The sequence below is a fragment of the Lemur catta genome, chromosome 12, assembly GCF_020740605.2.
Source record: "Lemur catta isolate mLemCat1 chromosome 12, mLemCat1.pri, whole genome shotgun sequence".
NCBI lineage: Eukaryota > Metazoa > Chordata > Mammalia > Primates > Lemuridae > Lemur > Lemur catta.
The window spans coordinates 40,777,965-40,802,763 of NC_059139.1; the positions used below are offsets into that span (position 1 = coordinate 40,777,965).

At 35.2% G+C, this 24,799-nt stretch overlaps 1 protein-coding gene across 1 annotated transcript in view; it reads right to left on the reverse strand.

Moving 5' to 3' along the window:
* Positions 1 to 5,030: 5,030 nt before the first annotated feature.
* The window catches only part of SREK1IP1 (SREK1 interacting protein 1), a 32,053-nt gene continuing 12,284 nt past the window's right edge, over positions 5,031 to 24,799 (reverse strand). Inside the window, 4 exon segments of the mRNA XM_045565936.1 lie at positions 5,031 to 5,335; positions 9,262 to 9,305; positions 9,308 to 9,334; positions 19,086 to 19,229. Coding sequence (XP_045421892.1) covers positions 5,312 to 5,335; positions 9,262 to 9,305; positions 9,308 to 9,334; positions 19,086 to 19,229 — 239 coding nt within the window. The 3' untranslated portion in view covers positions 5,031 to 5,311.

Below are 24,799 nucleotides of genomic sequence, written 5' to 3' on the forward strand. Positions count from 1 at the left end.
CAGAAGACTAGCATTTCAAAACTTGCCGAATACAGCGTCTCCGGTCTGATGCATATATAAAAAAGAATGCCTATTGTTCTCAGGGTTATAAACTTCTCATTAGGCTGTCAAAATTTTTACCAAGAACTGTGGTTATCTTCTAGACTAGGACTGTCCAACTTTCTGTGATGATGGAAATATTCTTTCTATATCTGCACTGACATGATAGCCATTAAACACATGTTTAATGGGCACTTGAAATGTGGCTAACTCAACTGAAGAAACAAATTTTTTTCATTTATTTAATTTAAATACCAAGTGGCTATATTGACAGCATAGTTCCAGATCATTATTGCAACATCCTACTGCCTCAGTTGGATTTCACATTCAAAGAGAGCACAAGTTTGCCAAGGTTTAAATATTAAAATTGCTTAAAGTATATGTGAAGTTTGAAAATTAAGGCATTTCCGATTATATAATAGAAATGGCATGTCATAAAAGCAAAGAATTTTCACTTATTTTTGTGAAAGTTCATAAAGGTTTTTTGGGTACTGCTTGATCTTTGTTATACAACTTTGATTTTTTAAAAATCCCAGAAAATTTGCTATCTTGATACACAGGAATTTAATAATTATATTCCTATATGGCCTCGGGTGAAAATCTAGGTTGAGAAAGTTTAGCTAAGGCACCAATACAGTTCTACTTTTGTTGCTCAAGGGCCAGGGCCATAAATGGCACAAGCAAGAAACTTGACTTAGGGCTAGCAAAATGAGCATTTCCCCCACCCCTACCCCCACCAAGACTCCTCCCAACCTGTAGGAGAGGCATACTAGGGCCAGGCATGGCTAGATGCATCATCATGGGTTACTCCAATTCTCTGCTATTTTGCATATTTTTAGAGGAGTTGAGAGGAGACAACTGAGGTCAGAAGATCTTGGCCTTTGCAACAGGTTATTGTCACACTGGCATAAGAAACCATCTGTTCTTTGATGCCAACTGCCCAGGAAATTTGAATACCAGCACTAGGATCAGCTGGAGGCCTTGAGCCACTGAGCTGGTGTATATATCACCAGCTTACCTGAATAAGAGGACAGGGCTCATGAGCAGACCAACTGGTATGTCCCTCGGTAACTTGGAAGTAGTTGTACTTCACAGATAAAGACAAATATTAAAAGCTTTATCAAATTAACAGCATAGTCTGTACATTGAAAAATATATTTTAAATGATTTGGACCTAACAAATACTAAAACAGTGACAGAATTTAAGCCAATTTAAAATAATCTAAAATAAAAACAAAACATTTCAAAGTTTGTACATGTAATTCTGGAGATGGGTCTGATAACACCGTAGATCTATGTATTTTTAGACGATTTAGGTCACGATGTAATTTTTGGTAATAATCAGATCTTAAAAGTGAGTCTAGAAGAAAAATACAAACAATATAGCATAAAAGAATCACATTACTTTCTATATTGTTTTCTAATGAAAGCAATTTCATCTTTTAAAAATTGTGGGATTAATCAGATTATGAAATGGATGAAACCAAACCCTAATAAAAGTCATTTCCTTCCTTAAAACTCCTTCATGGTGTCTCACTACTTACAGATTAAAGTCCAAGCTCCCAAGCATAGAACACAAGACTTTCTTCTCTTGTTCCTCAGGACCTAAATGGTAGCCTCAATTCTAACCACCTCCTGCCTCACCTATATGACATATAGCAACACTAGATTCCTTGTAATTCTTGACACACACAACACAGCTTTTTCTATATGTGGTCTTTGTTCACAGTACCCCACTTCATCAGGAACAGCCCTAACTGCACCCTCATCCTCAATCAAAACTCAGCACCGGCATTATTTTCTCTAGGTAGTCTCTTCTAATTTCTCTAGATTATGTTAGGTACCCCTATGTTTCTATAAACCCACATTGGTCACTTACTGCACTTATTATATAACGTGTGCTCTAATGTTTCTCTTACCACTAAACTGTGAACTCCTTCAGGGAAGCAAACATGTCCTATTTAACTCTGTATCCTCAGTACTCAAACACAGTGTTTGCCTTGCTAGGTACTCAATAAACGTATGTTGAAGAAAGGACTCAATGGAATTTTTATCAACATTATTAAATCTTCAGCCTAATTTACTATTGAAGGTGACCTAGAGTTATATAATTTTAGATGAGTAGTAAATACAGACAAATATAGTTGTTTTACTTCTCATTTATTGATGTTTTGGCCTCAGAGAACCAAAGATGTAAATGGAGATGTATTAAGTATGAAGACCTAGGGATACCTCTGAATAATATTAGCCAACAGACAATATGGAGAAAAGAAATGGGGAAACAGTATGGGGAATAGGTCCATGAGCCTGAATACATAGTCTGAAAGTGCTCAGGTAATCTAGTTACAGATACAAATCTAAATATAAATTCTGTTTCATCTGATGAAAATTATATACATTGAGTGGTAAGAATATGAACCAAATATTGATTACCTGCTTAAAGAAGTTGAATGTGTTTAAAAGTTGTGTTAATAAACTGAACCTATTCTATTACAGAATGTAGCTGCTTATCTATAATTTCTAAAATGAATAATTGAATTTTACTAAAATATTGATAATCATATATACTGAAGACTAAAAGTGATCTCAGAGATAATCTCGTACAATATTTTATAGATGAAAGACACCAAGGCCCAGAGAAACTAAATGCCTTTGTTGAAGGTCATACAGGTAGTTAGAATGGCCAGGACTTTTAGATTTTTACTATTAAATTTAGTTTTCTTTCTGCTGTATACTGCCTGAGTAGGAATTTCATTAATTTTCACCTAAAATTATTAATGAGATTTGCATCCAATCTCAATAACAAGATCATTTCAGAAGAAAATTACTTCAGTAAAAATAATTTTTATTCAGATGGTATATTTCATAAACTATGCTAATATTTGGAAAATTTACTTAAGAATAATTTCAAGATTAATTTTTGGGGAAAAAAATTACTGAGCATTAATATCCTTTAATTCACATACAATATTATTCACAAGGGCTGACTTTTACCCTTCTGAATTACTATTGTGTCACCATTCAGAAAACAAACCTAACGAACCAATTTATAATCTTTCCAATAACAGTAGTAAAACTTGTAACTAACTCAATTACCCTTTTCTCTATAGTTACTATGTTTTTAACGATGTTACACCCTAAGAGGAGGAGGCCATTCCTTTATATGTAGCATCTTCTAATCATTTTTTAAAATTTTATTTTAGTGTTTTTTTTTTTTAAGGCTACACAAATGAAGTAGTAGGAGTGAAGAACCATCGCTGTACCCAGAACAGCCTCATTTAAAAAAAAAAAATTTTTTTTTTTTACTTTTTTTCAAATCTTGATAACTAAAGAACTGTATTTTCGTAAAATTAGCAGTAAAGGTAAAACAACCTTTAAAAACCTAATGGCTCTGTGTTTCTCTCTCCTCTGTGTTTCTCTGACTGAACTATTTAAACAGAAGAACTTCTTTTTGAGGGGGCCAAATAACTAGATTAGGTTATGAAATAGTTGAGTGTGAGAGCTTCCACGGCTGCAATGCTAGAAACGGGATGTGGGTGCAGCTGTCCTAGAATTTAAGCACAGGTAAGCGGATATTAAGAGGAGTTATAAGGCTCCCCAAGTCTTACTGACTACATGCCAGACAGGGTGCTGGGTCAAAGAAGAATCAGCAAACCCTTCCAGCCTGTGAGGTTTAGAGTACTTACCTGATTTCACCAACAAGAATTCACCTGCAGCCATGTCTGTAGGTTACCCATTTCCAAATTTATAAATGCACCACAGTGAGGTATTTGCAATCTTTGGTGCTATGCCATGAGAGTTGGTTAACTTTTGATGCTTCTACAACATAATAAGTATTTACCTTATTGGGCATAAGGGATACCTAAGTATTAAGCAAAGTAAGTAACACTGATCAAACTGAAAATAAAAATATAAACATTTATATGCACTAATATGTGTTTGAAATGCTTACTCATACAAAATGTTTATATAAAGGCTTTCATGATACAATTCCCTGGCTCTTAAATTTTAAAAAGTTCAGAATAAAATTCTTAATTCTAAATTTTTGTTAGTTCTCCTGAGGTTTGTGATTGAAGTAAAAGAAACACCCCAAACTGGTTATTTATGAAACCGTAAGTTCAGTGTGAAACTTGCTTTAAAACTACAAATTATTTCAGACTAAATATATGTGCTCACATTTATTAAAATTGTCCACGTTACTCATAGGAACAAGCTTTATAAAATTTACGTACTGAATACAATAAAAATCAGTTCTAATGAAGATTTAGCTGTCTTCCTAAATAAAAATTTCTGTGTTTGAGGTATCACTTTAAGACATGCCAATATGGCACAACCCAGGAGTCTATCCTAAAAATCCTGACCAATACAGCATCATCTCTGCCAAGACCTGCTAATAGGCTGAACTATACTAATCTCTCTAAATAAGGAAGAAACATTTTAACTGTTACAAAAACAAAGGGGGCGGATACTAGAACCCTGCATTTCAGAAAACAGTGAAACTTTGTTACAAATATTTTCATTATCATCTTGCAGACACCATTCCTTTAAAAAGTCCTAGTCAAGACCAATAAAGCAGCTTCATCTCCTGATATATAAAAAAGCCTAGCAGTTTAAAAACAATAGTAAAGAATTTCACCATCTTTGTACATTACATTTTAGTATATAAAGCTATTAAATTTTTCAGTGTCAAGTGCAAAGCATTACACCCTACCTAGCTTCATCACTGGAAGGTGGACACCTGATTTAGCAATACTTACTAACAGCTATGTGGATTACCTGTGTTTACTGCAGTAATGCCATTTTACTATCAATTTATGAAGTCATAACACTAGCCAAATACACACAGACAAATGCCAAAAATGATGTGTTTTGTATGTACACACACCTTGGGGCATGACTACCAAGTATTAAGACTGATTTAATACTTTATAGTCATAGCACATTAAAAATATATTGCCAGAGGGATAACAGTACCACATATGCAAAATGTCTATATGGAAAAGGCTGTGATTTATTGCAAAGCAGAATATATAGCAAATTCCAAGGAAGGGCACATAATTTTTAAAAACAAATTTTTAAATTTAATGGCTTAGGCCAAAGTCTCAGTTACTTTTTGGAGAATTCTGAACTATTAGAGGTAGAAGAATGCTTTTCCTTTTTCCTCTTCTTTTTTTCCTTTTTGTGATGTTTCCCCTTTTTTGATTTACTCTTTTTTTCTTTTTTCTTTTCTTTCTTCTGATATTTTTGTTTCTTTTGTTTTGAAGTATCTTCTTCAGCGGAACTGGATGAATAAGACCTATGGGCAATAATACATAATGACTAATAATTGCATTTATGACTGAAAGGTAAATTTAAATGGATTTGAACTGCCTTAAACTCTTCTTTGAGAAAGGTGCGGGTATAAATATAAACTCAAAATATGCTTCATATATTTGTATTCCCTTAAAGTACTGAATTCAGAATTTTTGCTGCTTGGTCACAGAAACTGACTATTATCTTTATTCTGCTCAACTTTAATAATGAGTTTTAAATTCAGTAAGGATGAAATTATTTTTCTGTGATTTTAAGTTTTTCATGTGGTCATACCTTTCAAAATCTTACAAGGCAAACAAAGTGGCATTCACCAAGCCTTATTATATGCACAATTCAGTTGTGTATATAACTTGTTAGCATATTCTCTCTCTTTTTTTTTTATTTTATTTCAGCTCATCATGGGGGTACATAAGTTCAGGTCATATACATTGTCCATGTCCCGCCCATCCCCCCGAGTCAGAGTCCCAAGCGCGTCCATTCTCATTCTCCAGACAGTGCGCCTGGCACTCATCATGTAGTCATACCTCCATCCCCTCCCGCCCCCACCTCCCCAGGTCTGCACCTTCACGCATGACCATTCCCCAGAGGGTGTGCAACGCACTCGTCATGTAGGCATACACCCATCCCCTCCCCCCACCCCCCATCCCAGTCTGATATCCAATTGGTATCCTTCCCCGATGTACATTTAGGTGATGATCAGGGAAACCAGTTTTCTGGTGAGTACATGTGATGCTTGTTTTTCCATTCTTTGGATACTTCACTTAATATAATGGGTTCCAGCTCTCTCCAGGAGAACCAAAGAGATGTCGTATCATCGTTATTTCTTATAGCTGAGTAGTACTCCATGGTATACATATACCACAGTTTACTAATCCATTCGTGGATTGATGGGCACTTGGGTTGTTTCCACATCTTTGCGATTGTGAATTGTGCTGCTATAAACATTCGGGTACAGGTGTCTTTGTTAAAGAATGACTTTTGTTCTTCTGGATATATGCCCAATAATGGGATTGCTGGATCAAATGGTAGGTCTACTTCAATCTGTTTAAGGTATCTCCATATTGCTTTCCATAGGGGTTGCACTAGTTTGCATTCCCACCAGCAGTGTATGAGTGTTCCTGTCTCTCCGCATCCACGCCAACATGTGTTGTTTTGGGATTTTTTGATAAAGGCCATTCTCACTGGAGTTAAGTGGTATCTCATTGTGGTTTTGATTTGTATTTCCCTGATGATTAGGGATGCTGAGCATTTTTTTATACGTTTTTTAGCCATTCTTATGTCTTCTTTTGAAAAATTTCTATTCATGTCATTTGCCCATTTTTTGATAGGATTGTTTGATTTTTTCTTGCTGATTTTCCTGAGTTCTAAATAGATTCTTGTTATCAGTCTTTTATCTGATGTGTAGTATAGCATATTCTCTTAAGAGCCTCAAAAGGATGCAATTATATATTTATAAAAGGGCTATAATTATACCTTGGTAGAAATGAATGAAAGCTGAAAATTAGCAAAATAAAACCACTTTTGTTAATTCTTTTGATTTTTCAAGTTAAAATACTTGATCCCTCTAAATGCAGAGTGATACAGATGAATACTTGCATTACAGAATACTTTTCATTAGTCACAAAAAGGATGCTTTTAAATGAATACTCCATATAAATGAATGAGGATGATTTATCATTGTAATTTTTAAAAATACTACTTTAATGCCAAATTTGAAAAAAACCTGAAGAATCCCTTCCTCTAATAGTAAAAAAAGAAGAAATAATAATTAAAGAAAAAAAACAAACAAACAGAAAAAGCCCATATAGAGGTGTGTAACATTCTACCTATATCGAAATCCAAAATATGTATAACAAGACAGAAACTGAGTTAATTTGAAATTTTAAAAAAAGGCATCTTGCTTAAGCCCAGGAGTTTGAGGTTGCTGTGAGCTAGGCTGACGCCACAGCACTCTAGCCCAGGCAACAGAGCGAGACTCAGTCTCAAAAAAATAAATTAAATAAATAAATAAATAAAATTTAAAAAAGGCATCTGAAGAGTTAGTTCAGTAATCTAAATATTAGGAGTTAAAACCCAAACTATGAAAACCCAAGACTAACATAAAGGAGGTACATGAGACTACAGTGCTTCAAGGCTAGCTGTTTTGTGTCTATATATTGACTTGTGGGAATTCCTTGACAGCCTTCCTTATTTAGTGACTGAGTTTTCCCTTATTTCTGTAATGTTACATTCCTTTCTCCTCCTTGTCTGTCTACTTACTTAAACTTCTGATCATCTACTAAGCTTATTTTCTCATATATTCTCTTGCTCCCTCTTCAGCTATTATTCTCAAATCTGTCTGCTTTACTGTTTTAAAGATCCTGCTTGACTTGACCTCTGGATTCTGATTAGAGCTTCATCTCTGCCTGCACCTTTTTTTTTTTTTGGCTTTTTAGTTCTGGATTCCTATTTTTAAGGCAAAATTTTACACTTTGGTATAGTAACAATATTAGTTGGCACTATTTCTGCTAAATGTGCACAGAAAAGTTAATTTAATTCCAGGTTCTAAGGTCTGTGAGGATCAAGGTAAAGAGGGCTGAATAAATAATCTGTACTACAAAACAAGTACACAGATGTTCCTTGACTTACAATGGGGTTATGCCCCAATGAATCCATTGTAAGCTGAAAATATCCTAGGTTGAAAATGCATTTGACATACTTACTGAACATCATAGCTTAGCCTAGCCTACCTTAAACGTGTTCAGAACATTAGCCTACAGTTGGGCAAAAATCATCTAACACAAAGAATATTTTATATTAAATAAATATCTCATGTAATTTATTGAATACTGTATTGAAAGTGAAAAATATAATGGTTGTATGGGTACTGGAAGTATGGTTTCTACTGAATGCATATCGCTTTTGCACCACCGTAAAATAAAAAAAATCCTAAGTCAAACCATTGTAAATTCAGGACTGTCTGTATTAGAATTTGAAGATAATATAATCTCATGTTTCCTGTAAGCAATCCACCTTGCTGTGTTGGCACAAATGATTCAACAATACACTAATCAGAAATTCTGAGTTCTACATTCCTATTAGTTTTTACATTAAAGATTATTAAACTTCCAACACTTGAAAGTGAGCTAACTTTTCCAATTTATAAGATATCTGAAGTGTTAAAATGTATTTAATGTTCTATAAAGACCCCAAAGTGACAATACCTGATTTATAGAAACTACTTTGTGAGAGAACTAGGTCCAAACCAGACATAATTGTGGCCAAGAGCCTTAAAAAATGGCTTATATTAGAATGCATATTCATTCTAATATAAATGAAACTGTACTCATTTAACCAGAGAAGAAGTTGCCTCTTACTATTTTTGACCAATTTCTTCAACCAGTTAGTTGTTAAAAGAGTTAATAGTAAAAATTCACAGGTGGCTGATGAGGGCTTTCTGAGAGACCTGAAGGAATTTTTAGCATGAAAGTTCTATTAAATTCTATTAATAAATTAATTTCTTAACCATGGTAATGATATTATGAGATTAAAAATATTTATGCTTCAACTTTGTATATGTGAGGAGAAATACATGTGAAGAGTTTAGATTTACATCCAATTAAAAGCTTAGCTGTTGTTCTAAAACTTTAAAACCTAGTATACAAATACAACACATAAAAAAAGGGGGGAGGCTGTTACTCACTTATACCTTGATTTTCTACAAAAGGAAAATTTAAGGTGGATAAAGATTGACTTTGCTTTTGATTCTCAACATGAAGGGTTTTGTCATTTTACTGAAACAACTGTACATCTAATTGAGAAAAAATTAACATTAAATTAACTGGACTATACATGAAAAATGAAATTTTGTAATCTATTCTGGACTCACAGTCCTGATTTATTTTTTTTTTTAAATGCTGTTAAAAATACCTTTTCCTTTTTTTTTTCAATTTGATTTTCTCTTTGCTTTTTTCTTTTTTCTTCTCCTCTTCTTCATTTATTCCTATGGGAGAGGGGTAAAAAGGAAAAATCAGGTCACCATGGGTCCATATACTCATATGGTATGTATACATTTTCAAATTTTAGTTGGTTGTTGGTGAATTTCACTGGTTAGGAAATTTCAGTTCTCTTGTAACAATTTTCCCCTCTCAATTATTTTTATTTATTAAAAGGCTTATGAAAGTCTTACATGCTTTTTATAAAAATTTCAAATAATACAACTACATCAAGTAAAAAAATGCAAGTACCCCACTTCTACTTCTTATAGCAAATTAATGTCAATGGTTTCATGGGTACCGTCCAGGCTTTAAAATGCAAAACACCACAACAATGGTGCACAGTTTTTACATATTCTTTTGCAACAAAATTAGGATCATGGAATACATACTATTCTCTAACTTGTTTTTTGAAGACATAATCTGGTGTGTATTCTTCCAGGCTTTCTCTATATCATACCAAATACACACACACTTACTCACACATACAAAGTTGCTTAACAGTTTCAAGTTTTTCACCTTTGAAAAAGGTATTGTGACATATATAGTGTTTTGCAATTTATTTCTTGCCTTTAACACAGCAGATATTTCTCCTTGTCATTAAATATAGATCAATATCATTATTAAACACAGAAGAGTGTTCCCATGAACTATATTTATCCATTTCTATTTTCATTCTTAGAAACAAGAGCTCTCTAAAGTTAAGAAAAAAGATTATAAAAAACAAAGAGGTTGTAACTATTTTTTAATACGTTTCAAATTCAGATGGTATCAATTGACTCCCTGATTTATACAAAAGACAGAAAAATTAGCCTTTGCACTTTTCATTTAACACTACACTTTCCAATTTTTAGATTTAATTGTTTTTACTTTGTCAAGGTTTTAAACATTTATGTATATCTATAGGTATATGTTATACTTAATCTATATATTTTCTAATTAGAAAAGCAATGTACATTCAATGTAGAGATTTTGTAAGTTTTAGAAAAAAGTATAAATAAGAGAATTAAAATCTTTTTATCAAGACTTCCTTTTAGTAACCAAGAAGCCCTGAGGTCATTGGGCAAGGTAGAGAATACAGAGGTCAGTTTGTCTCATAGACTCTTAGGAGACTTTATTGACCACATTTTTCATTTAACAAATATTTAGCGAATGCTATGTGCCAGGTACTGTGCAGGTACTGAGTCTGTGCTGTACTGGTCCTTGCCCTCACAGAGCTTATAGCTAAGCGGTGAGAAAGAAAATAAACAGGCAAACAAAGATAGTAGTCTACATGAAGAGCAAGGATTATGCATGTCAGGAAGATGAAATAGGTGTCAAGCCTCCATGGCAAAAAGAGCTTGGTGTGTTCTAGGAACTAAGAAGAGGCTGCTGAGGATAGGGGAGGGACAACTCCAAATGAGAATGAATGAATGAATATGAACGAGAATGGATGAACAATATAGTAAATAAAGGAGAATGCCTTGAGATGAGAGGCCAGAAATGTAAGCAGTTACCTGATTATTCAAGACCTTGAAGGCAATAGTAAGGATTTTACATTTTAACTGAGATAGACCGTGTCATTAGCAGACTTACATGGTAAATGGATTGGAAAGGGCTAAGAGACTAATTAGAAAGTTACTGGAGTTGTCCAGGCTAGAGATAATGGGGTCCTGAAAAAGGCAGTAATAGTGAAGGTGCTGTGTGTGTGGGAAGGATGATGAAAAAAATGATGGAAAGAGAAATCAAGGATGACCCTAGGTTTTTAGTAGTGTCATTTAATAAAATGTTGATTAGTGGGGAGGGAATAGGAGATTGGGGGACAATTGAGGGTGGGGAATGAAGGGTTCAGTTTTAGGAATTTGAGGTCTAACAGATCTGTTTGACATCTAAAATGTAAGTAGGCAGTTTGATATCTGATTCTGAAGCTTAGAGGGTTAGTCTGGAGACACACATTTATCAGACAGTATTTAGGGCTCTTGGGAATAAATGGAATCACTTAGTAAGAGAATGCAGAGAGAAAAATACAGTGAGTCAAGCCAGGAAGTTCATCTACATCAAGGGAACTCCAACATTTACAGGTGGAGAAGAGGAGGGGGAGGAGCTATCAAAAAAGACTGAGAAAATAGGGCCAGAGGGTTGGAAGACTACCAGGAGAACCAAGAAGCAGCAGTGTTAAAGGAGGTAGGGGCCACCTATCAAATAGTACCTAACGGCCAAGCAGGACGTGGATGTAAAAATGCCAAATAGATCTGGCAAAAGGAAATCATTAAGCACCTTGACAAACGAACCGAAAAATAAAAGTAAAAATGTAGACAGAGCAAGAATAAATAACTTCTATGAGAAGTTTACCTATGAAACAGCAGAGAAATGGGTTAATTAGAGGAATGCAAGAATGCCAAGGATCTAGGGAAGGAAGATGGGAGAAATTAGAAAAAAAATTGGTGTTGATTATGATGATACAGAGAGGGGATAAATGAAGGAATGAAATTCTTTAAGAAAATAATTCATTGCATGCATGGTGGGACAGGCCTTTGAAAGGAGAAACAGTCCCTCCATTTTAATTGAAGGGAAGAAAAAGTAGATGGACATATATGAAAACTTAGATTTAGTGATTTGGAAGCTGAGAGTGCTCCCCTTCAGTGTCTTCTATTTTCTCAATGAAGGAGAAAGTCATTAGCTGAGGGATGAAGGGAGAAGTGAGGTGTTTGAAAACTGAGGGAAAGGTATAAAATAAATGTGGGAGTGACCTTATACATAAATAAATGCATGCTGAGACTGGGAATCATGAATTTATAGGGACACTAATCTGCCTAGTTTTTCTTCACCCTTGTTTTGCTGCAAGGGGATTAGCATGGGGAAGGCAAACAAGGGGTTCACCCACATTTGGGATTTGCAAGGTGAGGGTGAAAAACAAAGAGAGGGCAAGGGAGTTAAAGGTTTTTGCAAGACAGTAATTACAATAACTATGATTTTATCAAAACTAGATAAGGAGAAGACTGGCTGAATGAAAGTGGTGGGGTCAATAGCTTGGTGGTTGTTATGTTAAATAAAATGGAAAGATAAGAAGTTGGGGCAAGAGAGTAGGGTGTTTGACTTCTCAATTTTGGAGGCTGTGAACAAGGTCCAGGGTGCAATCATGGAAATGTGTGGCTGAGGTCGAGAGAGTGAAAAGATCATTTTCAATGAGAAGGTCAAGAAGATGAGCTACAGTGTTGGGCAGGTTATCTAAGAAAATTTCTAAGAATTATGAGAGGACTTGAGATGAAAAGGAAGACAGAAATCAAAATACTAGTCTTCAAATAGAGAGCAAGGGCCTCTAAGATAAGATAAAGACAACAAAAATGGGAAGAGGTAAGAAAGCCAATGACAGGAGCCTCAAAGGTACATTTTGTTTTCAAAGCTGATGAAGATAATATGTTGATGACATCTTCAACATATAAAGATATATGTGAGAGTTATTAATCAGTGAGAAGTGATTAGAGAACTAAAAATGTGATTGAGAACAAGAAAGAAAAAAATGGCCAGACCACAGATAAAATGTATTAAGAAGGAAAACAATCACAAATTCCAAGAACTATTTTTAATGCTTTCCAGCTTTCAGTTACCCCTCTTCCTTACTGGGTTGGGAGTTGAACACTTCTTTCCCGAGTACTACCAGCTAAAGGTGTCAACGGCTGGCCTAGTAAGTTGGAAAAAATGATAAAAGGCAAAGTAAAGTAGGACAGGGGAATAAAGAAACCATTTTTAAAATCACATCAAATGACAATATATAGCTGGAGATTCAGAAATTGCACAAATAAGCACCACAGGCTGCTTATCTCTTTTCTGGTATCCAGATTGTATTTATCCACTAGGCCAGTAGCTATTTAGGAAATTGGTCAATGCCATTTGCCCCAAAAAACTCTCTCCATTATGAGAGAAGTACCAAAACAACGTAAGTGGTGGAATGCTGGGAGAGATCCTATGCAATTTAAGCAGAATGAATAATATGATTTTTGAAGCTCACCTATTTCTATTACATGCAGTACTTGGGAATGATCAGACATTCTATTAGCTCAGGTGACTTCTGTTAGGGATGCAAAGAATGGGTGCCTGAGACTTTCAAGGGGAAGGCCAAGACAATACGTATGTCAGAAACTGCTCATCACCATCAAAACCAGGGCTTTGGTCTTTTGTTCCAGTCTAAGTTTTCTTTTTATTTTTTGTTCTTTCAGATTAGCTTCTATTTCCCATTTCTGAGTTTTATTACTAGAGGAGATGTACACACTTGCATTGAGAAAATACTGTTTATCTGTGTAAAAACCATTTGCGTATTTATCGTGAGAAATGGGTTTGAGCATGCATCAGAGGCAGCAGAGACAGTAGCTTTGCAGTTAAGGCACACCTGCATTTGCATCTAGCCGCGATGTACTAGCTGTGTGAATTTGGACAAGTTTCAAACTTAAGTTTAGGTTTCCTCATCAGTAAAAAGGGAACAGGAAATATTAACTTTATTAAGCTGTGAGGATAAAAGAAATCAAGGTACAAAGTATCTAGTGTTATTTTGGCATTGAGGGAAGAACACAAATTCCCTGCTACTGGCTTTTAATGTTTAACAGAACTTGTACAGGTTTCTTTTGAACTGAGAGATATAAATTAAAACAAAAAAGCTGAACGAAATACAAAGCACAAAGGGTATTCTTAAGTAGCTCCTTTTGTGTAGATGGTCATAAGTCTTAAGATCAGTTTGAACTGTTTAAGCTGCCTTTGTTGTCTTAGTATCCTTTAGTGAATTGTAATACTAAAGCTCCCCCCCCATAAAAAGTACTGTGCATGCTTAACCTGTATCATATGTAAACATGTGATGACATGGAAACAGAGCTCTGTGTCACCTGCCAGAAAGGAATTTAAGGCTCCACAAACAGGCAGGCAGTGAGGAGTTTACTCTCCAAAGAACTCCTGCCACTGCCCAGGAGTGAGTGCCCAGAGGATTCCTCTGTTCACAGGGAATGAGAGCCCTGTGTAAGTAACCTCTCATAAACTCATCTAACTTGTCAAGCTGGATTGGTCTGGGTCATTTCTTTGGTCTCTTGGCACCATCTCAGTTTGAAGGGTGTTTTTTCTACGCCTCCAAGGATTTTCTCAAAACAGGCGTATGGTAAGTTCTCAATCAGTGGCAAGCATTATTACAACACTTTTTAAAACAGCTGTATTGAGATATAACTGGCATATAATAAAATGCATATATTTAAAGTCTACAATTTGATAAATTTCACACACAAATACACATGCACAATAACCACAATCAAGATATAAACATATCCTTCACTCCCCAGATTTTGTACCACTTGGTAATCCCTTCCTACCACCCCTCCTGCTTCCAGGCAACCAGTGAATTGTTTCAGTCATTGTAGATCCATGATATGGATATACAGTCATCCTTCAGTATCCTGGGGAATTGGTTCCAGGACCCCTCTGCAGACACCAAAATCCAGGATGCTCAAGTCCCTTATCTGCAGTCCTCAACCCCCAGGCCAAAGACTGGTACTGGTCAGTGGCCTGTTAGGAACCAGGCTGCACAGCAGGAGGTGAGTGGCAGGTAAGCCAGAGAAGCTTCATCTATATTTGCAGCCACTCCCCATCACTGGCATCACTGCGTGAGTTCCACCTTCCCCCCCTCCATCTGGGGAAAAATTGTCTTCCATAAAACCAGTCCCTGGTGCCAAAAAGGTTGGGGACCACTGCCTTATATCAAATGGCCTAGTATTTGTATATAACCTACGCATATCCTCCCATACACTTTAAACCATCTCTAGGTTACTCATGTAAATGTTATGTAAGTAGGTGTTACATTATATTGGTTTTTATTTATATTATGTTTTATTGTTGTACTGTTTGTTTTTAAGAGACAGGACTTTGCTCTGTTGCCCAGGCTGGAGTACAGTGGTGTGATCACAGCTCACTGCAACCTCGAACTTCCCAGCTCAAGCAATTCTTCTGCCTCAGCCTCCTGAGTGGCTGGGACTACAGGCATGTGCCACCACACCTGGCTGATTTCTTTTTTTTTGTAGAGACGAGGTCTCGCTATATTGCCCAGGCTGGTCTCAAACTCCTCACCTCAAGTAATCCTCCCACCTCAGCCTCCGAAAGTGCTGGGATTACAGGCATGAGCCATTGCACCTGGCTGTATTGTTATTTCTTATTTATTTATTTTTAAAAATATTATCCATGGTTGGTTGAATACACAGATGTGGATTCTGCGGATTCAGAGGGCTGAATGTACCACAATTTGTTGATACATGAACCTCTTGAAGCCATCTAGGTTTATTTTTTTCAGTTTTAGTTTTTGGCTATCACAAACAAAGCTGCTGTGAATATCTATGTACAGGTTTTTCCTATGGATATATGCTTTTTTTCTCTTGGCAAAATATCTAGGAGTAGAACTGGCCCATATCGTAAGTATATGTCTAACTTTTGAAGAAACCATCAACTGTCTTCCAAAGTGGTTTTATCATATTAAATTCCTAGCAGTGATTGAGAGTTTCAGTTGTTCTACATCTTGTGAACGATTGGTATGTTTAACCTTGTAAATTTTAGACATTCTAATAGGTGCAGAGTGGTATCTCACTGTGGTTATAATTTGCATTTCCCCAATTAAAAATGATGTTGAATATCTTTTTATGTTCTTGTCTTTCGTATATCATTGTTAGTAAACTGTCCAAATCTTCTACCCATTTTATTTATTTATTATTCACTTGGAAATTACTTTCATTAGAATTAAGTAAAATATAACTTTTGTACTTACAAAAGTTACTTAGTTACTTAGTTTGTATTTTTCAAGCAATTTGCCCATTTTATCTAAGTGATCTAATTTACTGGCATGAAGTTGTTCATTATATCACCTTATCCCTTTTATATCCATATAACCTGTAGTATTGTCAAGTCTCTCATTTATGATATTGGTAATTTATGACTTTTTAAAATGTGTTCAGTTCAAATAGTGATTTTTCAATTTATGGATCTTCTCAAAGAACCAGCTTTTGCTTTGACTGATTTTTAATTTTCTGTATTTTCGGTTTTCCATTTTATTGACTTCACATCTAATCTTTATCATTCCCTTTCTTCTTCCTTTCAGTTTCATTTGTTCTTTTCTTTTCTCTTTTTTTTGGTCTAGTTTGTTAAGGAGGAAGTTGAAGTCACAGATTTGAGACAAAATTTCCTCTTCTTTTCTAATACATGTATTAGTGCTATAAATTTGCCTCTAAGTACTGATTTAGGGACATCCCACAAACGCATTTTTATTCTCATTCAGTTCAAAATACTTACTAGTTTCCTTTTGCTTTTTCTCTTTGACCCAATATATTATTAAATTATTAATTTTTTTTATTTCTTTTTTTTCCCCACTAATTTCCTGGGATGCCAATAGATTATTTAGAGGTATCCTAAATTACAAACATTTAGGAATTTTGCAGGTAGTTTTCTGCTATTGATTTCTAACTTAATTTCCTTGTGGTTACAGAATATACTTTGTATGGCTTGAATCCCTTAAAATTTATTGAGACTTACCTTACGGCACAGAATAAGGTCCATTTCTCTCTCTTCCTTTTTATGTGTCTATTTCATAACAGCCAAATGACTAATTACATAAATACATCAAAAATTCTTTGCATTCTCCTGGCTCACTATTTTTGTTCTATCACTAAAATAGAAAAAACCTACCATATTTAACATATTAACTGCCATATGAGTTGTATTTAACTCATGCTTATGCTGAGCCTGGGGCCTGTGAAGCCTCTTAATTCATGAGGTTGGTTCGTGAAAATCTTACTTGATGTTCTTATTGTTACAATTAACACTGGCAATTTAATTGCATATAACTCAAGGACAGAAAATAATAAAAAATAACAAATTTTTCATTAAATTAGAAAGGATCATTTTGTTTTCGAAGTTTTTATTCTATTTTTGTAATGAAACACAGTGGCACCAAGGAAAAAATTTGTTTTTCTAGTGTGGCAGTCTATGTGTTAAGATGTTGGTACAAGAGAGTTCTACCTCTGAGGACCAAGGAACGGTTTAAAGAGTCCCCAGGACTATGTGAAGGATGTGAGATGCAGAACTCACACTCAACAGGTTAGTGTTTTACATCTTCAGAGATTCTCAGCAATATCAGAAAGTGATCAATGGAACTAAGAACCACAACCTCTACATTACATTCCTCCACATACTCAGGAACCAATCTATTGTTTACTTGGGTTGGGGGGTGATCAGGCTTCCTTTATGTGACCATGAAATAAAAAAGAATTCCTTTTATAGTATGTTATTATTAGAATTTGCATGAGATACTGAAATGAGCACTGTTCTGAGAGTCATAATATTTGGAAACAAATTCTGAGCCTTTAAGTGACCATGGGCAAGTATATATCTTTTTAAGGGTGATAAAAATGGCTGGATTGAGTTAGTCATTTTTGATGTGAGGTTAGAGGAAGCTGATTCTAAGAAGGAAGCTTTATGAACAATTCCTCATCTTATATGTCTTGTTTGTCCTCTTTGGGATTCTCTCCCTCTTTTGCCTTCTCAGCTTGTTCTAGCACCTTACATTTGACTTCTTCATTTACCTTAATTGGATATAACATGGAAATCTTAAACTTTTTTTAAAAAAGTTAATTGTTTAATATTCTCTGACAATCTAAAATAAAATGAGTTTAACTTCTCATCCTATGCCTAACACCATATTCAAATAAGTTGCATTTTGTTTCTGTGTGATACCTACCATATGGCATTTTGTAGTTTACAAAGTATTTTCACTTAGACCATCACATTTTTTCCCTAAAATCCCTATTGCAAGGAAGAGCCATTTTATTCACAAGATGGGAAAGAAATGGATAAACTGTAGGTCTGTAATCTATTCTTTCTCTAGGGGGAGAGGAGGATATACCCCCAGGAAAGAAAGCAGGTAAACTGGTCAAACCTCTTTGAAACACACTAATAACAGACCTCCTGGAAACAAATAAATGGTATCTGTTAGCCAGAGAATCCTTATTTATAGAATGCTTGTAGCAGGATGTAACTGGGTTGTTTAAAATTGTCATGATAAACAAACTTAGAATTTAAGGATTTATAGGGCATAGTTCCCAGGAAAATGTAACTATCTGGATATAAAATGGAGATGTCTCATGACCAAATCAACTTTCTTTTGTGTAAGTAATTTAGAAACTTCTTATGTTAATCTTGACCAGAGTGGATTCTGAAGTAGAAAGAAAATACCTGGGGAGCTGTATTGGTAGTACCACAACTCTCTCTGCTTTGCCAATGCCTCATGATTATTTGTATACCTGAAATTATTAGTAAAGCTTGATAGTGGCTAAGATCTCTGATCTGGTGAGCATGATTTGACAACCTAATCTTTTCTGTTATCCCACAAGGAAGCTGAGGTTCAGAGTGGTTAAGTGACCTGGTGAAAGTCACATGCTAAAAAAAATTGGCCAAATAGGATAAGAAACCAAGTCTTACATCCAACTCTTTGTACCAGGTGGCACATCCTAGTGTGATGGGAAAAAACAATAAAATGCCCAACATGGGCTGTGGAGTCAAAAATAAACTTGCCTCCTGGCACTATCATTGATTAGCTGTTTGGTCTTAGGTAAGTGACTTACAATGTTTAAGCCTATTTCCTTACCTACGCAGTAGCTCTTACATAAAATACAAAAGATATCTTAGTGATATCTTTCGATAAGCATGACAGACTAAGCTTAACATTTAGAAACATTTCAAAAGAATGGAGAAAAACGTATTGCTTACTTTTTTCCTGTAATGCCTGATATTTATTCAGTTCTTCATTCTCTTCATCACTATCTTCACTGCTTGTACTGCTGACATCCAAAACTATGTCCCTTTTGGGGTCTACTCGGAGAAAATTGCGGCATTCAAAAGTCAGGTGACCAGCTAAGTAAAACAAACAAACAAAATGGGAATGATAAAACTATCAATACATTATGTATGTTTTGTTGCCTCCTGGTTAGCAGCAAGTTACAAAAAATACTCAGAACTATTTCCCTTCTTCATCAGAACTTCTAATTCAATAAGCATTTTTGGAGCCATTTCTTATGGATTTCAAAGTATTACATTTCTGTATTTTCCCTTTCTAAAAATATGGTAATATTTTTAAAACTAGGTAACTAAAAAATAAACCCTCATACTTGGGATTTTATATTTTATTCCTTTCCTGTGCCTCTTCCTTCCTAGTTTGACTACTGTACTCATACAACCATATAGTTTTCATCTAATTAAAGTTGCCATAATAATGTACAAGCAATAATATAACTGAATATGCTTTTCTAAAGGACACCTAAAATTTAATTCTGGCATAATTCTCCTATAAGACTCTCCCTGTAAGAAAACTGCAACAGTTATTAATCTACTACATGATATAATTTTTAGAAAGTCAAATATCATAGAATCAGAAAAGTATAAGAAATAATACGTCGGGTGCGGTGGCTCACGCCTGCAATCCTAGCACTCTGGGAGGCCGAGGCGGGTGGATCGCTCGAGGTCAGGAGTTCGACACCAGCCTGAGCAAGAGTGAGACCCCGTCTCTACTAAAAATAGGAAGAAATTATCTGGCCAACTAAAAATATATAGAGAAAAAATTAGCCGGGCATGGTGGCGCATGCCTGTAGTCCCAGCTACTCGGGCTGGGAGGCTGAGGCAGTAGGATCGCTTAAGCCCAGGAGTTTGAGGTTGCTGTGAGCTAGGCTGACGCCAGGGCACTCACTCTAGCCCGGGCAACATAGCGAGACTCTGTCTCAAAAAAAAAAAAAAGAAAGAAATAATATAACCAATATCTAAATACCTATTACCCATATGTTAACATTTTGTCACATTCACTTTCAATTCTTTTAAGGAAAAATCTCTCTCTCGCACGCACATGGGCACAACCACACATACACAAAGTTGGAAAGCTTGTACCACCTTTGAAACTCTGCCTTAATGCCATTCCATTTTTCCGTCCTCAGAAGTGACTACACTAAAGTTGGTGTCTACCTTTCTCAAACAACATATTGTATTATATACTTAAAAAAAAACCTGAATTATACATTTTATCATTCTACACCTGGTTTCTGCCATTCAATATTTTTTGTGTTTTATCTATGTTAACATAAATAGGTGTAATTTTTTCATTTTATCTAATGAATACTGTTCCACTGTATGAAAATCATATTTATTTATCCTACTACTGCTAGAAACTTAGGTTGTTTCCAGTAGTTTGCTATTATAAACAATGCTGAAATGAGCAGGGTAGCTTTCAAATTTTCTTGACGAAGACTGACCAATGGTAAAAAATAACAATGTAACCAAGTGTACTCATACACATATTTTTAGATAAATATACCTTAACACACAAAAATTGAAACAAAAGTTACATGATGCAGAACTACTTTCAATGTTCCAAAAAACCAATGCTGATAGTAAACAAATATTAATAATTCACTTCATGATCGACTAATTATTCACTACAACTCTTGGTTAGGATTTATCTCTAGTTCTCTTACTTTGTTGGGGAAGTCCTTTGGGAGTCCTACATTTATATCAGAGAATCTCCTGTTAAGAGTCCCAATCTTACTTGGGGAGGGCCCTGGGCCTTGCTTTTATCCCCTGCATCCTGCCAGCCCATGAAAACAGAAGTTCAAAAATCCTGGGTTCATCAAATACCCTCAAGGCTTATCTCTTAGAGCTTCTTCTTTCCTTCTGTTGTTGGTCTTTGAATACTAATATACTTTAATTCTTTATTTTCTTCCTAGTATACTAATGTACATAAAATACAGTATATATTGCACATTTTATACAAGTTTCTTACTGTTTATTGGAGGGTCTACTCTGCCATATTGTTGGAAACAAGTTTCCTCCATTGTGATTTCTTTCCAAAAGAATTACTTGGAAGCACTCGTTTTAGTTTCTGAATACACGGAGTTGTCAAATTTTGTTTTTATTGTTGATTTCTAAATTTATTACACTGTTATCAGAGAATGGGATCTGTATGATATCAGTACTTTGGTATGTGATGAGATTTTTTTTGTGGTCTAGGATGTGGTAAATTTAGAAAAGAGGTATGTATTTCAAAAGAATATCCAGTAATGTGCCACATAACGACGTTTACATCAGCATGGGACCACATATATGATGTTGGTCCCATAATATAATACTATATTTTTACTGGACCTTTTCTATTTTCAGACATATTTAGATACACAAATACTTACCATCATGTTACAACTGCCTACAGTATTCAGTACAGTAACATGCTGTATAGGTTTGTAGCCTAGAAGCAATGGGCTACCTATACCATACAGCCTTAGGTATGTAGCAGGCTATACCATCTAGGTTTGTGTAAGTACACTCTATGATGCTTGCACAAGGACAAAATTGCCTAAAGACACATTTCTCAGAATGTATCCCTGTGGTTAAGTGAACCATGACTGTATGTTACTATTTGTTGAAAAAGGTTCTATGTTTATTTTCTTGTTCTACTGTTCTCCGTCTTAAATTTTTGTCAAATAATGTCTCATAGAAGTACTTAAAAATTGTACGTTGTTATTGGTTTGTTGATTTCTCCTTGTAATACAATTTTTGTAGTATATATTTTGAGACTATATGAGTAACCACATTCAAGACCACTATTATTTTATCTTTTTATTTGATTATCCTTGAATCTCTTTATCCACAGTACTGCTTTTACCTCAAGAATCTGAAATTAAAATTGTTCCACTGATGCTCTTTAAAGAATTCACTGACTCATAAGAAACTGTCATTTTTGTGAGTAAAATAACTGAATATCAGCAATGTTCAACTTAATATCTGTCTGCTCTTTTTTCCATCCCTTTGTTTTGAAAATTTCTGTGTAGTTTTTAATTTTCTGTGTAGTGTTTAGTTTTATATGTAGTTTTATTAATCACAACATGTAGCTGGACTTTTATCTGATTTGATATCAGATCAATTTTAACATTAATTTCTTAGTGTGGGGAAAAATAGTTCCTGCCTCGCTAGAAGCAGTGTAAATTCACTCACACATACTTAGGAGGTGTAAGCCTGGGCTGCCAATTCCTGATTATTCCTTTTTTTTAAATTATTATTTTATAGGAACTCAAACGCACTGTAAGCATTCTTGCTATTTTCTTTTCTTTTTTCTAATGCCTGTTTCACAGCTGTTTTGAGGAGTCTGACTTACACGAGGGGCTCCACTCTTGCCATGCGCCATCCCTCAGGGCTCTGAGACTTCACTCCACAGCTCTTACGGCCTCCTCAGTAGGCCCGCAGACTCCATTCTTTTCAACTGGCACCCCCTGTGCTGACTTCGACTTTTGCTCTTTTTTTATTTCTAACACCTGGGGATTTCCGTTTCATTCTTTGGAGCTGGGTTTTGTTGTTGTTATCACTCTACTTTCCACCTGCATCTTTGTGTGTGTGGAAGAGAATGGAGGACTTTCTATGTTGGTTCAGCTTGTCATTTTGATCAGAACTCCTGATAGTACAATTTTTAGTTTACTCAAGCTAGTTTTGTGCCCAAATGCTTTATGTTGAAATGCATATTTAAAATAAATAAAATGCTTAAACAATGAATACTGGTAGCAGGCTCTGTCCCACACCCATTTTAGCTTTGCTTCAATCAAAGTGACTGTAAAATGGTAAGTCAAATTACTTGTGAAACTACAAATAAAGTTTCTTATTTGTGAATAAAGTGAATAAAGCTTAGGAAATAACTGTGTTCCAAATTAAAGTTCTTGTGACTTCTTTTCTATTTAGACACTAAGTAGACAATGAGCAAAGAATTCTTAGAAACTTGGTTTTGACCATGGATATATGGAAATATTTCAAGTTATAACATTTTAATAGCTGATTATAAAAAGTGATGTGGCTTTTTTCAGAAATGGAAAAGCCAATCCTCAAAGTCACATGGAAATGCAAAAGGCCTCAAGTAGGCAATCTGGAAAAAAAATAAAGATGGTGGCAGACTCACCCTTCCTGATTTCAAAACTTACCACAAAATTATAGTAATTAAAACAGCTGGTACTGGCATAAGGATAGACATATAGACAATGGTATAGAAAGTCCAGAAATAAACTCATACACATAGGGTCAACCAAGTTTTGACAAGGGTGCCAGGTTCATTCAGTGCAAGAAAGAATAGTCTCTTCCAGAGATGGGGTAGAGACAACTAGATTTCCACATGCAAAAGAATGAAGTTGGACCCCTCTCCTCACACCATATGCAAAAATTAACTCAAAATGGATCAGAGACCATAAAATTTAAGAACTATGACCATAAAACTCTTAGAAGAAAGCATAGGGGTAAATCTTCATTACCTTGGATTTGGCAATGGATTCTTAGATATGACATAAAAAGCAAAAGCAACAAAAGAAAAATTGATAAAACAGACTTCATCAAAATTAAAAACTTCTGTGTAAAGAATGTTATCAGGAAAATGAAAAGATGATTTATAGAATGGGAGAAAACATTTGCAAATCATATCTGGTATGGTTTAATATCCAGAATATATAAAGAATTATATAACTCAACAAAAAGACATCTCAATTAAAAAATGAGCAAAGGACTTGAATAGATACTTTTCTAAAGAAGAAATACAAATGGCCAATAAGCACATGAAAAGATATTCAACATCACTGGTCATCTGGGGAATATGAATCAAAACCATAATGTGATACCACTTCACATCTACTAGTATGGTCTGAACTGTTTCTACTCACAACACTTCTACATCAAATGTGTTGGTTTTTCCATACCAACAAACAGTTCTCCAACTCTCTGGACAACTAAGTATCCAACAGTTCAATCCGATTCTGATACTACCTGGAGTTAGCACAGACCCCACAGGTTAAGGGTTCAGACCCACAAGACTCCCCCCACTTCAGGTGTCAACTATAAATCTGGGCCACCCATACTTCTTTCTAAGTAGCTATAAAGTCAGAGGGTTCCCACAAGCCCCTCCTCAAGTTTGATGATTTGCTAAAATGGCTCACAGAACTCAGGAAAACAGTTTACTTACTTTTACCAGTTTATTATAAAGCATAGAACTCAGGAACAGCCAAATGGAAGAGATGCCTAGGGCAAAGTATGAGTGAAGGGGCATAGGGCTTCCATGGCCTCTCTGGGTATGCCACACTCCCAGCACTTTTATCTGTTCACCAACCCAGAAGCTCTCTGAACCCTGTTGTTCAGGGGTTTTTATGAAGGTCCCATTACACAAGCATGACTGATTAAATCACTGACCACTCAAACCTCTCATTACTGGCCATCTGAGCAATTCTTTCACAAGTCTTTTTGACTCTTTCATACCCTTGTTCATCTACAGTACCTCAGTGCAAAACAACTAATCTGGCCCAAAGTTACTATTTCTCTGGTAAATGGGGCAGCCAAGCATACTAAATTTTGAAGTAAATACAACATTTCTACATGTAGTGCATTCTTAAGTCTTGAATAAAGAGATGAGACATGTAAGT